The sequence below is a fragment of the Zalophus californianus genome, chromosome 8, assembly GCF_009762305.2.
Source record: "Zalophus californianus isolate mZalCal1 chromosome 8, mZalCal1.pri.v2, whole genome shotgun sequence".
Classification (NCBI taxonomy): Eukaryota; Metazoa; Chordata; class Mammalia; order Carnivora; family Otariidae; genus Zalophus; species Zalophus californianus.
The window spans coordinates 108,863,378-108,877,413 of NC_045602.1; the positions used below are offsets into that span (position 1 = coordinate 108,863,378).

At 48.9% G+C, this 14,036-nt stretch overlaps 1 protein-coding gene across 3 annotated transcripts; it reads left to right on the forward strand.

Moving 5' to 3' along the window:
- The first annotated feature begins 1,427 nt into the window (after window positions 1–1,427).
- On the forward strand, window positions 1,428–13,018 carry PROKR2 (prokineticin receptor 2). 3 transcript variants are annotated; one of them, XM_027620523.2, is made up of 6 exons: window positions 1,428–1,581; window positions 1,989–2,076; window positions 2,201–2,548; window positions 3,114–3,409; window positions 3,747–4,339; window positions 9,988–13,018. In XM_027620523.2, exons 5-6 carry the CDS (start codon window positions 3,882–3,884, stop codon window positions 10,682–10,684), a joined length of 1,155 nt encoding a protein of 384 aa, XP_027476324.1. In that variant the 5' UTR covers window positions 1,428–1,581; window positions 1,989–2,076; window positions 2,201–2,548; window positions 3,114–3,409; window positions 3,747–3,881; the 3' UTR covers window positions 10,685–13,018. The 3 variants fall into 3 exon arrangements, with proteins under 3 accessions (XP_027476324.1, XP_027476325.1, XP_027476326.1); XM_027620524.2 differs by having other exon boundaries at window positions 3,267–3,409; XM_027620525.2 differs by having other exon boundaries at window positions 2,007–2,076.
- The last annotated feature ends 1,018 nt before the right edge of the window (window positions 13,019–14,036 follow it).

A 14,036-nucleotide genomic window follows, 5' to 3' on the forward strand; every position in this document is an offset into this window, starting at 1 on the left:
AATAACTTGCTGGATTTCGATTGGGATTTTATTGACTCTATGGGTCAGGTTGGGGAAAACTGACATCTTGACAATATTGAGTCTTCCTATTTGTGAATATGAAATAGTTCTCCATTTATTTAGTTCTTCTTTGATTTCTGTCATTAGGGTTTTGTAGTTTTCTTCGTATGGACCTTGTACATATTTTGCTAGATTTATACCTAAATATTTTATTGTGGGGGCCACTGATGTAACTAGTATTGTATTTTTAATTTCAAGTTCCACTTGTTCATTCCTGGTGTCTAAGAAAGCATTTGACTTTTTGGGGGGTTGGAGGGAGAGGTTGGGGGAAGGGCAGAGGGAAAGGGAGGGAATCTTAAGCAGGCCCCATGCCCACCCAACCCCATGGGGGCTTCATCTCACAAACCTGAGATCATGACCTGAGCCAAAATCAAGAGTCCAACATTTAACCAACCGAGCCAGCCAGGTGCCCCAAAGCATTTGACTTTAAAATATTAACCTTGTATCCTGAAACTTTGTTATAATCATTTATTAGTTCCAGGAAGTTTTTTTGTGTCAGTTCCTTCGGATTTTCTACAGACATCATGCCATCTGCAACACAGACCATTTTATTTCTTCCTTCCCAATCCGAATAAAGAATCATCTGCCCAATCTGTGTAAGAAAACCAAGGACCAGAGAAGTAATGGAAATTGCCTAAAATCAGAGCCTGGCGGAAGCAAGGTAGAGGGCTCTGGAAACAGGGCTCCAGACAGGCGGAGGCCCAATTGGGATGGTCTTTGAAAGGCCAAGGAATCTGACAGTGGTGGATATGGATATCGCAGGCTTCTGGTGAGGACTTCAGGGTAGGAGATAGCAGGGCAACCTGCCCGGGATCCCCAGCTTCCTCCCCCGGGGCTTCCTGCTCCACCACCACCCACCTCAAAGGGCCCACTCTGCACCCTCAAAGTCTCCCCAGTACCAGTTCTCTGGCACAACGGAATGTACTCCAGCCTCCTCCTGCAGGAGTAGCCTTGTGCGGGAACGGACCCTAGCACGGGGCTCCTGCCCAAGACCGGACACTCGGTTTGGCGACCCCCGCGAGGCGCCTCGGCGGGGCACTGAGGACCTTGCCGGTTCCTCGGAATCCGCACCCTCTAACCCCAGTTACTGAAGTCCCATTCACACTCGGGTGCGAGGACGCAGAAGCCCCTTCGAGCGGGGGGCCAACCCAGCAGACTAGGGATCAGCGCCAACGCAGCCAGAACTGCGCGCGCCCCGCTCCCGGGGCACACCAGGTGCAGGAGCGCAGCGCCCACCCTGTGCCACTGAGCCGAGGGAGGCGGGCTGGGGACCCCAGGGCGGAGTCGAGCGCGGGGCGGGGCGCACCCGGCCGGGTCCGAGGCGCCTTGCTCAACAGCAGGGGTGGAGCGCCAACTCCAGCGGGAAGACAGAGACCGCAACGCGCGGGGGAAGCGCGCCCGAGCAAGGAAGAAAGCAGGACAGCCCGTACGCAGCGCCACGGCACGCGCAAGTTGGGGTCCCCCAGGACCCAACCGAGCGGCCAGGGCAGCGGAGCGAGCCGGGAGGAGGCGCCCAGGCAGGTAAGGTGCTGAGCTCTGCGCAGTCCGGGTCCTCCCTTGGTGCGGTGGGGGGCGTCGCCCGGGCTGGCAGCGCTGACGCCCACTTCTCTCTCGAGGGGATTCCGGTGGCTTTGCCTCCCGCACCTTTCGGGAGGCACTCGGGCTGGCTCCAAGTAGAGGAGTTCGAGCCGGGAGAGTCCGCCATCCACCACGGGCCCGTCAGGACCCGGCGACGGGAAGCCGGGACTGGGGCGCGCGGGCGCGGGCGGAGGGGCGGAGGGGGCCGGGCTGGCGGGTGCTGGGCCGACGGGGGAGCTCCAAACCGTAGGGGAGGGCATGGGCGGGGGGCGTCTTGTTGAAAGGTAAGCTGAAAAGGGAAGCCTCTCCGGGAGAATTCCCGGCTCACCGGATCCTGCCCTTACCCCCAGTTTTCTTCTCGTCCGGAGGCCCCGCACGCTTCGCTTTTTGAGCCTGAATTTCTGACTCGATTCCCGCCCTTGCGGGGCGGCGCCGGCGGTGAGTAAGGGAGGGCAGGGGAGGGGAGAGGACTCCCGGATCGGGTTGGTCTGGGGCAGGGAGTGCATCCCGCGAAAAATGGGGCCGGGACCTGCGCCACCCGGTCTCACGTTCTCTCCTCCAGGGTCTGGGGACTGGAGAGCGGCGCAGCGCGGAAAGGCGAGAGGACGCGAGTCCTGCTTCCCGGTCTCCGGCTGAGCGCCGTCTGCGGGGATCGGGGCTTCGCGGGAGAGGGAGAAGCCACCCGGACGGAGGAACTCATCTGTCGGAAGGCTATCCCTCGGGTGCGCAGCGGGCGGACGCGCCGCAGGTCGGAGTGGCCCGGCCACCACGCTTCTGCTGTCCCAGCTGCTACGGTTCCTGTCCCTCGCTCTCCGCCTCCTCTGACGGGGCCGGGCCAAACCCACTGTCCTGTTTGGTCCACTTCTTGCTACCAGCATCCCGTGGCCCCCACACTTGGGGTCGTTTCCAGGTGTGTTAAGCGGGCAGAGGCGAGTCACAGCTCTGTGGCTGGGGTCCTCATTCTGCGGGTTTGGGGATGCGGGGGGTTCTGAGGCCCTCTGACGCCTTGAATCCAATGATGTCCCCTCAGTACTTCAGAGAATTTATTTTCCTTTGCCGTGGGCATCTTGAGGTACTGAGAACATAAAGGACTCAGGCAATGAGGGATAGTTTTTAGCCCTCAGACCCTCCCGGGTCCTCACTGACACCACCTTACCCCCGCCCTACCCGCCATTCTTGGGGGCTGTTTTCGGTTAAAATGGAGCGGCCACCACTTTCAGAGGATGGACACCTTGGTGACAGGATGTGGTGCCTCCCAGTTAGGGCTGGTTCTGGTGGGCAACCGGGTGGGGTCTGGTGAAGGGGACAGGGAGCTGATCAGAAGAGTGGGAGCAGGGAGGAGACACAGACAAAGCATTTCTTTTTGGATCTGGTTTCCAAAGCCCAGAGGAGTAGCAGCAGCATTCCATCCAATCCACAGCCCCCTTCACCTACACAATCCTGGGCAGATCCTCATTCATTCATTCATCCCACAGACTCCTGTCCCATCCCTACTACGAGCCAGGCCCTGGGCTAGGCAGCAGGAATTTGGTTTACAGGAAGATCGGGACTCAGACAGTATAACTCACTGGCCCAAGATGACTCAGCCTGTTCATGTGAAAATGGGTTTGGTGATTTCCACGTCCAAGGTTTGGCCAGGACATAGGGAGCAGTGCCCTGCTTTGGAGGAAAGACCTGGCTGTGTCTCAGTCCTCTGGCTTCAGTGTCCTTGACCAACAGATGGCGCAACTTTGTGACTGCTGTGGAAGCCTGGGCCAGCGGCCTGGAGCAGGTTTGTGAAACTTTGAGAAGACCCTGCGGGAGTTGATGGTGGGGAAGGGGAAATGTGACTGGGCAGGCACGCAGATCCTGGCCCCTGGGAAAAGGGCAAAGATGCAGGTTCTTCTTGGATGTCTTTGGAGAGTCCAATTCATCCTTTGCCCAGGACCGCCGGACGGCCCATGGAAGATTTCCCAATTTTCAGATTTCTTGTCTCCTTTCCCCTGTACCCCAGGGTAGTTCTGTCTGAGGGGAGTCACTGGGTCTGGTTGGCCTATACTTGGGGAACCCTGGGAGAATACTCGCAGGCATCCTCCTGCAGAGTGCCCACTGGTTGTGTCTCCTTCCAGGGTCCGGGATGGCACGCTGACTCTCCTCAGGGATGTGGGCAGGGTGCTGGGCTGGGTGAGTCGTGACAGCAGAAGGTCTGGACCCCCAACTCAGCCCGCTGAGACCCCCACACCACTCCACCTGCAGTCTTCGCCATGGCAGCCCAGATTGGAAACGCTAGTTTTGCACCCAACTTCAGTCCGGCTCAAGACCATACCTCCCCCGTCCCCTTCAACTTCAGCTACGGTGACTATGACCTCCCTCTGGACGAGGGTGAGGACATGACCAAGACCCGGACCTTCTTCGCTGCCAAGATCGTCATCGGTGTGGCACTGGCAGGCATCATGCTGGTCTGCGGCATTGGCAACTTCATCTTTATTGCTGCGCTTGCCCGCTATAAGAAGCTTCGCAACCTCACCAACCTGCTCATCGCCAACCTGGCCATCTCCGACTTCCTGGTGGCCATCATCTGCTGCCCCTTCGAGATGGACTACTACGTGGTGCGCCAGCTCTCCTGGGAGCATGGCCACGTGCTCTGTGCCTCTGTCAACTACCTGCGGACCGTCTCACTCTACGTCTCCACCAATGCCCTGCTGGCCATCGCTATCGACAGGTGAGGATGATGTGGGCCAGGGCGGGGGGTGGATAAAGACAGGGGCCGAGCCAGGCTGTCCCTTCCCTCACTTCAGCTCTGACACGTTGGCGCTGCTGCAGATCTGCGTGCCGCTCATCTATCCGGGGCAAGAGGAGACCCGGTGTCTCCACTTGTGGCTCAGGTTCCCCCCAGACATGGGCAAGAGCGAGACACCTGAGCCCCCCAGCTCTGGGCCATACCTGCAGATACCACATCTGCCGTGGATAGGCATGCCACCTGACCGCGAGGAGCCCCAAACACAAAAGCCAAAAGCAGAAAGATTGGGCAGCTTATTACTTAGAAGCCACGGCAGACTTCACCAGGGCAACTTCCGGTCAAGAGAACATGTCCCAAGTTTTTCCTGCCACCATTCCCCAAATCAAGATCTAGAACGTTTCCCACTCCCTTATGCCCTGCACCAGTCAGTCCTCCCACCCCACCCGTCTGATTTCACTCAGCACAATTTAGTGTTGCCTGTTTAACTTCATAAAAACGGAATCCTACAGTAATGTACCCTTGTTCCTGGTGGCTTTGTTGTAGAGCTGATTTTAAAATAAGGTAAGGGCCTATTTGTAGAAAAGAGAGAAGGACATCCTTCCCTTTGTTTTCTTGCATACATCCATGTGCTCATTTGCATACATTTGCATGAGATGTTCTAGAAGTCCTTGCTCTATTATAAATTTACAAAATTTATAAAATTTCTAGTAGCAGCTTATGACAAATCTTACACATTTTAATTATGTAAACAGCTATAAGCCAGTGTCAGACCACCAGTGGCTCTGTTCCAGGGGGGCAGTTGGTAAAACATCCTCTGGGTCCACGGAATGCTGAAACTCATTTTGATGACGTGTCTTTTAAAATATCTTTCTTCTTTTTGGTCTCCTTTGAACTCATCAGTTTTTTCCTTGTTCTTGGTGCTATTTAGGTTTGTCATTCTTTTTAATCAGCCAGTTGATTATTTTCCATAATGAAATACACACAGAGGTAGGAGAATCATCATCTTTTTGTAACATAATTCCAGCAGGAAAAACCATTTTGTTATTACAGCTCTGAGGCTCTCCCGCCCTAACACCAGTGTTTATAAAATGCAACTGTCAACCAACTGTACAGAATTGCCCAGGGCAAATGATACAAAGTCAGATCCCTCAGCCCCACCCCAGCCCTACTGAATAAGAATCCCTTGAGCTCAGTCCCAGGAATCTGCATTTTTATTCAATTCCCTGAGGGATTCTGATGCTCACGCAAGGGAGAGTTATCACTGTTCTCATTCCCCTTTGTCGCACTGAAACCTTTGTCTTTATCAGGCTGGGGAGTTTTGGGCAACATAGGACTTTCTTAGGAAGCAACCGTCCAGTTACAACACAAAGAATGGTTCCTTTTTCACCCCGAACCAGCTTCCCGGCTCCAGTCCACCAAGTCACCCAGGCTGAAAACATTACCATCATTCTTCTTTTTTTTTAAGTTTTTATTTGAATTCCACTTAGTTAACATACAGTGTAATCGTAGTTTCAGGTGTACAATATAATGATTCAACAGTTCCATACAACACCTGGTGCTCATCACAACAAGTGCATGCCCTAATCCCCATCACCTGTTTCTCCCATCCCCCCCAGCCTCCTCCCCTCCGGTAACCACCAGTTTGTTCGTTGTTAAGACTCTGCTTCTTGGTTTGATTCTTTTTCCCCCTTTGCTCATTTGTTTCTTAAATTCCATGTGTGAGTGAAATCACATGGTGTTTGTCTTTCTCTGACGGACTTATTTCGCTTAGTATAATTCCCTCTAGCTCCATCCATGTCATTGCAAATGGCAAGATTTCATTCTTTTTTTATAGCTGAGTAATATTCCAGTGTGTGTGTGCGCGCGCGCGCAATATATGCTAATATATATATATACACACACACACTCACACACCACATCTTCTTTATCCATTCATCAATTGATGGACACTTGGGCTGTTTCCATCATTTGGCTATTGTGTATAATGCTGCTATAAATACAGGGCTGTGTTTATCCCTTTGAATTAGTGTTTATGTATTCTTTGGGTAAATACCCAGTAGTGGGATTGCTGGATCATAGGGTAGTTCTCTTTTTAACTTTTGAGGAGTCTCCATACTGTTTTTCACAATGGCAGAACCAGTGTACATTTTCACCAACGGTGCATAAAGGCTCCTTTTTCTCCACATCTTCACCAACACCTGTTGTTTCTTGTGTTTTTGATTTTAGCCATTCTGTCAGGTGTGAGGTGATATCTCATTGTGATTTTGCTTTGCATTTCCCTGGTGATGAGTGATGTTGAGCATCTTTTCATGTGTCTGTTGGCCATCTGTATGTCTTCTTTGGAGATATGTCTGCTCATGTCTTCTGCCCATTTTTTAATTGGATTATTTGTTGTTTCGGTGTTGAGTTTGATACGTTCTTTATATGATTTGGATACTAACCCTTTATTGGATATGTCATTTGCAAATATCTTCTCCCATTCCAAAGGATGCCTTTTAGTTTTGTTGATTGTTTCCTTTGCTGTGCAAAAGCCTTTTATTTTGATGTAGTCCCAAAGGTTTATTTTTGCTTTTGTTTCCCTTGCCTCAGGAGACCTATCTAGAAAAATGTTGCTATGGCCGATGTCAGAGAGATTACTGCCTGTGCTGTCTTCTAGGACTTTTTATGGTTTCAGGTCTCACACTTAGGTCTTTAATCCATTTTAAATTTATTTTTGTGTATGATGTAAGAAAGTGGTCTGGTTTCATTCTTTTGCATGTAGCTGACCACTGGAGCGTGGGAAGCAGAGCCTGAGATGCGAAGGGGAGGGCTGTTCTGGAAATGCTCTGCGGCTAGTCAAGAGGACTCTGGAAGCAGAACTAATTCAGGACTCTCTCTCTCTTTCCTTCTGCCCCCCCCCAATATAATTCCAGCATGAAGAGTATCTCGATAACCAATGCCAAAAAGAATTTCTACATTCCTACCTCTATTCGGATCAACTCTTAAATTCTAATATTTTCTCATCCCATAACATCTTCCTCATTATAAAAGATATCCCAAAATGCAGAGTTGACATCAAATAAATGAGAAAAGAAGGAACATTGGCCTAAGAGTTACTCAGAACATCTTGGTTCCCAGCTGTACACTTGGATAAATCCCTTATGCTCCTGGGACTTAAGTGTCCTCATCTGTGAAATGGGCATAATAATAACTTTGCTGACAACCTCTCCAGCTTCTTGTCAGGTTCAGAGAAGGGAGACAGACATAAAGTATGTTGGAGGCTATAGGTCTTTGTTAAAACTGATCGTTTTCCATGACTTGTCCATTGGCAAGAGGGACATCTGCAAGGTCTTTGTTACCATCTCTCTGCTTGGACGTGTGTGTCCCGAGATCCACACTCTCCTAGGGTCTCTCTGAAACCAGGTCCTCTGCACATGAACCTCGCTCTTCTTCTGACTGTGGCATCCAGAAATGCTAGTAGATAGCCCTTCTGATATCTCTACATAGCAGGACAGGCATGTTTTACCAAGGAGTAAACTGAAGTGCCCAGGGAAGCCTGTGTCTCTCCCACTCACCTGTGTCGGGGTTTGTAGGTTTATTTAATTGAGTGTGAAGTGGTCCCTATGCTCAATATTCAATACCAGTGTCATCACAACGGAAGTGAGAGTTTGGCCATCCATCTTTCTTGTCGTTTTGCCTTATTTTTCAATTGGTTTAGAAACCTGAGTGCTATTTATTAAGCTCTTGTGTTATAAAGTCTGAAATTTCATGTGCTGTTTTGACATCTTTGAACACCACAGGGCCGCCAAGGTCCCTAGCCATGAGGTCCTCTGTTCTTGGCAGATACACCACTCCACCCAGCAGGAAAGTCTCCTGGCCTGTTATTCCTATCTCTGCTGGACCAGCTGCACCCCTAATCCTCAATCTGATGGGTTCCCCCCTCCCCACCAGCTGGGAAAATTATTCAAACAAGCCAATCACATCCTCCCATGGGAGTCAAGGGTCACTTCATCCTCTTGTCACCATAAAGCCTGCTTCCCACAGCCCCTGCTGGTTCATTCTATCCCTGAGTGCAACTCCCACATGTTCCTACATAGTGGGCACTGTCCCTCCCCCTGGGCTGTGAGTATATGTGACTAGTTAACTGCTGTTGGTCTCATCTGCCCAGTGTCAGGTCTTGTGTGTTCACTCATCTCGTACTATTTAGGTCAGGAGAGTCCCACCTTCATCAACAGGGTGAATAGGAGGTGGCCAGAATCTCAATATCTTTGTGAAGCATTCCCAGACTACATCACTGACATAATGACTGTGTCTTCCTTCAAGTTCTTAACCTATCACTTGATTATTCTAGTTTTTGGGTAGAAGAGAAGCTCTCTGAGGTCAAGGACTGTGTCTTCTACTTTGTTTCCATATACATAGGTTGGGCACACAGCAGTACCAGCAACCTATTGTGCATTTACCAGATTGTAGCAGATGCAATTGATGCCCCTCTCATATCCCCTTATTACTATCACTTCAGTGCACATCTGTCCACTGCCACTTGCCAACACCTGCTTTTCTTTGTCTGAAGGCCTTCTCTGGCTCCCTCACCAATGACTTTGATGGTTGGTGTATCAATATCCCGACTCCCTCCCACTCCTGGGTGAACCACATCTGCTCCAGGGGTTCTTCAGCAGGAATAAGCATCAGCTGCCTACAGTGAAGCCTTGCTCAATAACACAGCCTGTATTGACTGCCTTCCCATGCCTACCCCACAAAGGGCTCCAGCCTCTTTCCCCAGCACTGTTGCTCACTGGAAAGAGCAGGATAAAGCCTCATGCTGTGTTACGGCTGTATGATGTCAAGGCAGCTTCACACACCTCATCTGAGCTTGAGACAGCCCAGGAAGGTGGGTGTAAAAGCTTTGTATCAGGAGCCTGCATTCTGGTCCCTGCACTCAATGGGATTGGTCACGTCTTTTACTTCTCTCATTAGATAGATTCCTTAGATTCCACACCAAGCCCAACCCCTGTTCTCTTTCCTGCTCTGTAATACAGGATGACACCTGGGGGGGGGTGGAGAAAGAGAAAGCCCTAATCCATTGCCCTGAGAAGCTCTCTCTGAGCTCCAGAGCCCTTCTTTCCCCTCTGACCCATGAGCTATTTGGAATGAAGAGTTTTGAAAGGATTAGGTTCTTGGGCAGAATGACAAGATGGAAAGCCAAGGTGGTATCCACAGGACTAACAATAATAATGCCATGTATATTTATTGAACACCTACTGCATGTGAAGCATTTTACAGACATTATCATATTAAATACTTACAGCAGCCCCTCAAGGTAGGTGTCACTTTATCCCATATTGCATTTGAAGAAACAAATCTCAGAAAGGCTGAGTGATTGACTCCAGAGCCCAAAGCCAATCAGGGGGCAAAGCTGGGATCTGTTGCTCCTGTTTGACCAAAGCCTGTGCAGTTTCCACTAAATACAGACTACTCCAGATGCCAAATGATGTTGCTAAAATAATATGAAGGCTGTTGAAGCTGGATAATTACACGGACTCGTTGTGCCACTCTGTCTGCTTTTGCAGTGTGTTTGGGCTTAGTTCCAGGAATGTTTCCCAGCACACCTCATTATTACTGATGGCTCTCCTCCCCACCCCACCCCCGCCCAGATATCTCGCCATCGTTCACCCCTTGAAACCACGGATGAACTATCAAACGGCCTCCTTCCTGATCGCTTTGGTCTGGGTGGTGTCCATCCTCATTGCCATCCCGTCGGCCTACTTCACCACGGAGACGGTCCTGTTCATCGTCAAAAGCCAGGAGAAGATCTTCTGCGGCCAGATCTGGCCGGTGGACCAGCAGCTCTACTACAAGTCCTACTTCCTGTTCATCTTCGGCGTGGAGTTCGTGGGCCCCGTGGTGACCATGACCCTGTGCTATGCCAGGGTCTCCCGCGAGCTCTGGTTCAAGGCGGTGCCGGGCTTCCAGACTGAGCAGATCCGGAAGAGGCTGCGCTGCCGCAGGAAGACAGTGCTGGTGCTCATGTGCATCCTCACAGCCTACGTGCTATGCTGGGCGCCCTTCTACGGCTTTACCATTGTGCGCGACTTCTTCCCCGCCGTATTCGTCAAGGAGAAGCACTACCTCACGGCCTTCTACGTGGTCGAGTGCATCGCTATGAGCAATAGCATGATCAACACCGTGTGCTTCGTGACCGTCAAGAACAACACCATGAAGTACTTCAAGAGGATGATGTGGCTCCATTGGCGGCCTGTGCACCACGGGAGCAAGTCCAGTGCTGACCTGGACCTCAAAACCAGCGGCATGCCGGCCACGGAAGAGGTGGACTGTATCAGGCTGAAATAACCCGCTGGCGTCCGGAAAGCCCAGAAGCCGGAACTCTGCACATACTCCACCGGTAGCCAAGTTCATGCTGGGCTGCCCGGGGAAGGATAGCTGTGTTCCATGCCTCACAGCCCTCAAGGGGCAGGAGGCTGCTCGGTCCTGACATGCGTTGAGACTCGAGACAGGTAACAGCAACTGAGATTGACCGAACAGCTACTGTGTGCTGGCCGCACCAAGGAGATCCGACAAGGCCCCCATTACCTACTGTGGGCCGAAATTAAATAACAAGACAAAATGGCAGAAGTTGTTGGAATCACCAAGCTAGGGCCAGTCAGGGGCCTCAGATGGTTATCTGCACTCACTCTCCATCTCCCTACCTGCATTCTGCATCTCATCAGGGCAGGAACATCAAAAGTCTATAGAATAAACCACTTAGCCATGACCAAACATAAGGATGAGTTCATCAGAGTGTGTGGGGTTTATAGCCTTGTGGGAAGAGGGTTCATGCCATCCCATTGAACTTTCCCACTCCATTCGTACTACCTCCCTAAAGATATTCTCTAGGATTCTGGCTGTGAGAAAAACAATTTTCTCATAACCAGGCCATTGGTTAGCTACAATGGTGTAATTTCAAAGGAAAGGACCAAAAAAATCTCTTTTCCACTGATGCTTGCAAGCTCATCATGCTTTTGGGTGAAGACATGCAGTCCTGAAATAAGGAACACACCCAGTCTCTGATACCTTAGTGTAAAGGCTTTCTGGGCTTTTAAGGTCTGGGAGGAAGGAGACAGAGAAAAGGGTGGAGCTTGTCACTGGCGATGAACACAATCTATGTGGCAAAGGACTGGGTCACTTTCTAGGACAAATCTCTTTTGAGAACAAACGAAATGAGCTCTACTTGGAAAGGAAAGGCCTGGGTTTTCAAGACTTAATTCTAAGATTTATGTGACTGGCTGCTTATTCTCTCTGCTTCTTGGTTTTGCTTCAGCCCAACAAGGATGATGAAAACACTTGTGCTGTCTCCCTTACAGGACTCTTGGGAGAGCCCACGGGGGCCATAGTTGGTGAAAGTGCTTTTTAACTCTACCAGTGATAAGAATGAAGAAGTGATATTGAACAGTTTGGATAAGGGAAACCCCATCCACTGTAACTTAATGTGAACAAACATTCCCAATTTTTCATTCCTGTTTTTCGGACCAGAGACCCCAGAACTCTTCACAGTGCAGCCTATCCTCCTGGGGCAAAAAAAGGAACCCCTGTCCTGGGTTAAAATGTGGAAGATTTAACCTCAGAATTTCAGTGACACCCGCCCCTCCCCGCCAACCTCCTCAGAAGTGTTGACGATCTTCCCTGCATGTTGTTAAGCAGCACAGCCCTGGACTGCATATGTTTGTATTATTTTACATCTGTGGTGATTGTGTATATATGTCTTCAGTTCTTCCTTGGTCCTTTTGAAGCAGAGACTACAAATGGCCCGTGTTTTGGGATTGACCCATCCGCATTGGGATAACTCCTACTTTTCTCTAGAGAAAGGGTCATTGGGTTGTTTGCTTGTTTCTTAATTAATGGTTTGTTTACCCAACAGTGAAGCTTCAACCAACATTTTCTTCTGTCACCACCCAGCACACTCACCTTCAGCCCAATCACTGTACCTCAGAAAATGCAAACTGACTTTAATATTAGCTTAAACCAAATGGTTTGTAAATTCTGTGTTTACAAAAATTACATAATGCATTTTAAAGCCAATCAACTAAGTATATGGGGTTATCTGCTTTTCTTACAGATATAACTGTGCTTTCATTTATTACCCCCATCCTGACTCTTCTCCTAATCAAAAGATTCTTTTAAGAGTAGACTGGGCACCAATTGTGTCTGGCAAAAGAATTCAGACCCTTTTTCCTCTTTATCCTAAAATGTACCATCCTCCTTTAATTTAAATTTAACTGAAACAGCTTTTGTAAATATCAGTGCGTATTTGTGATTTTCCAGTGAATAAGTGTTATGTTGCTATCCAATTAAATAATCAACATATGGAATCTTAACCACAGTGTTCAAACGTTTTCCCCACTAATCTTTTATATATGTTCATATATTTCGATATAAACAGTTAATATGTTTAGATATAAACCTAAACAGTTCAACCCTGAAACAGAGAAGAAACTTGTTGAAGGCTATTTAGAACAGTGGCAGCTTATGCCAGCATCCAGCCTCCCGTTAGTTACATGCATGCAAAAACTACTCCGTGCCTGTGTTACCCCTTCGTTTTCAAATTGTCTTGTTTGTGTAATTCATACTGGTGTTTGCATGGAGATTGTCCATTCACCTAACTGGTGTTAAAGTAATAAATAATAAATTAATTGCATTTGTATTTATTCTTCTCAAGACTAATTGATGATAAGCTTAAGATACTTTTAATGAGCTCAGCTATGTCAACATTTATACATACTATCATATATTGAAAATTTAAACCAGGTGCATTTCTGTGGCCAGAAAAAGAGAAAAGATGGCTTTGTGATGAAGCTAATAGAGGTTTTTCTTTCAGCATCCAATATCCAAATAAGTTGATTCTCAACCTAAAGAAATCAAAAGATGGCTTTGAGGTCTCAGGCACAAAAACCAATTCTAGACTTATGAGGGAGAATGTGACATGTGGGAGGTGATTAGAAAACTTAAAAGAGTTCTATTTCTAGGGGGAAATGATGGCTTTGAAATGCATCTCTTCAATTTAACCATTATTCTCCCTTCGGCTCAAGAAGACACACACACACACACACACACACACACACACACACACACAAGCAGGAAATGACCTTTTAAGGGTATATGATTCAACTTACTCCTTGCTTAGGTAAGGAGATCTAAATTCCAAATGAAGAAAAGACTTGCTTAAGGACACACAGTGAACACTCGTTGGACCCAAAACATTGCCCCAAGGTCTAACTCTGGTCCAGAGAACTGACTGCACTCAGTCACTGTATGCAGAGCCCAAAGGAGATGACCTTCTCTAAGAATGTTTAAAGGGCCATTTAAACTGGTTTCTGACCTCCTGGGAGAATCTTAAATTGCTCAAAAGATACCTTCCCTCCCTCTAGCAAGGAAAGAGTGCATCCCATCCATGTGACTCCAGGATTCCAGAGAAACCAAAGAGAATTACACCACCGCCCCTCTAGTGCGCCTGTGTTTCTTTTCCCTACGAGAGAGGGAGGTCTGAACACATTGATTTGAAGGTACATGGAGCTATTTGGAAATGATGCTAGAGCATGAAGGAAAGCTGATCGTGATGAGAGGTGACCCTGACCCAGATAGTGGGAGAACGGGCTCATATTCAAAGACAAAGCAAGTCTAGGGCCCCCAAGACAGAGCGTGCAATCTT

Coding starts and splice junctions, on each gene's coding strand:
- PROKR2 (XM_027620523.2), top strand. CDS start 3,882: ATGGCAGCCCAGATTGGAAACGCTAGTTTTGCACCCAACTTCAGTCCG. Junction 4,340..9,987: donor CTGGCCATCGCTATCGACAG/GTGAGGATGATG, acceptor ACCCCCGCCCAG/ATATCTCGCCATCGTTCACC.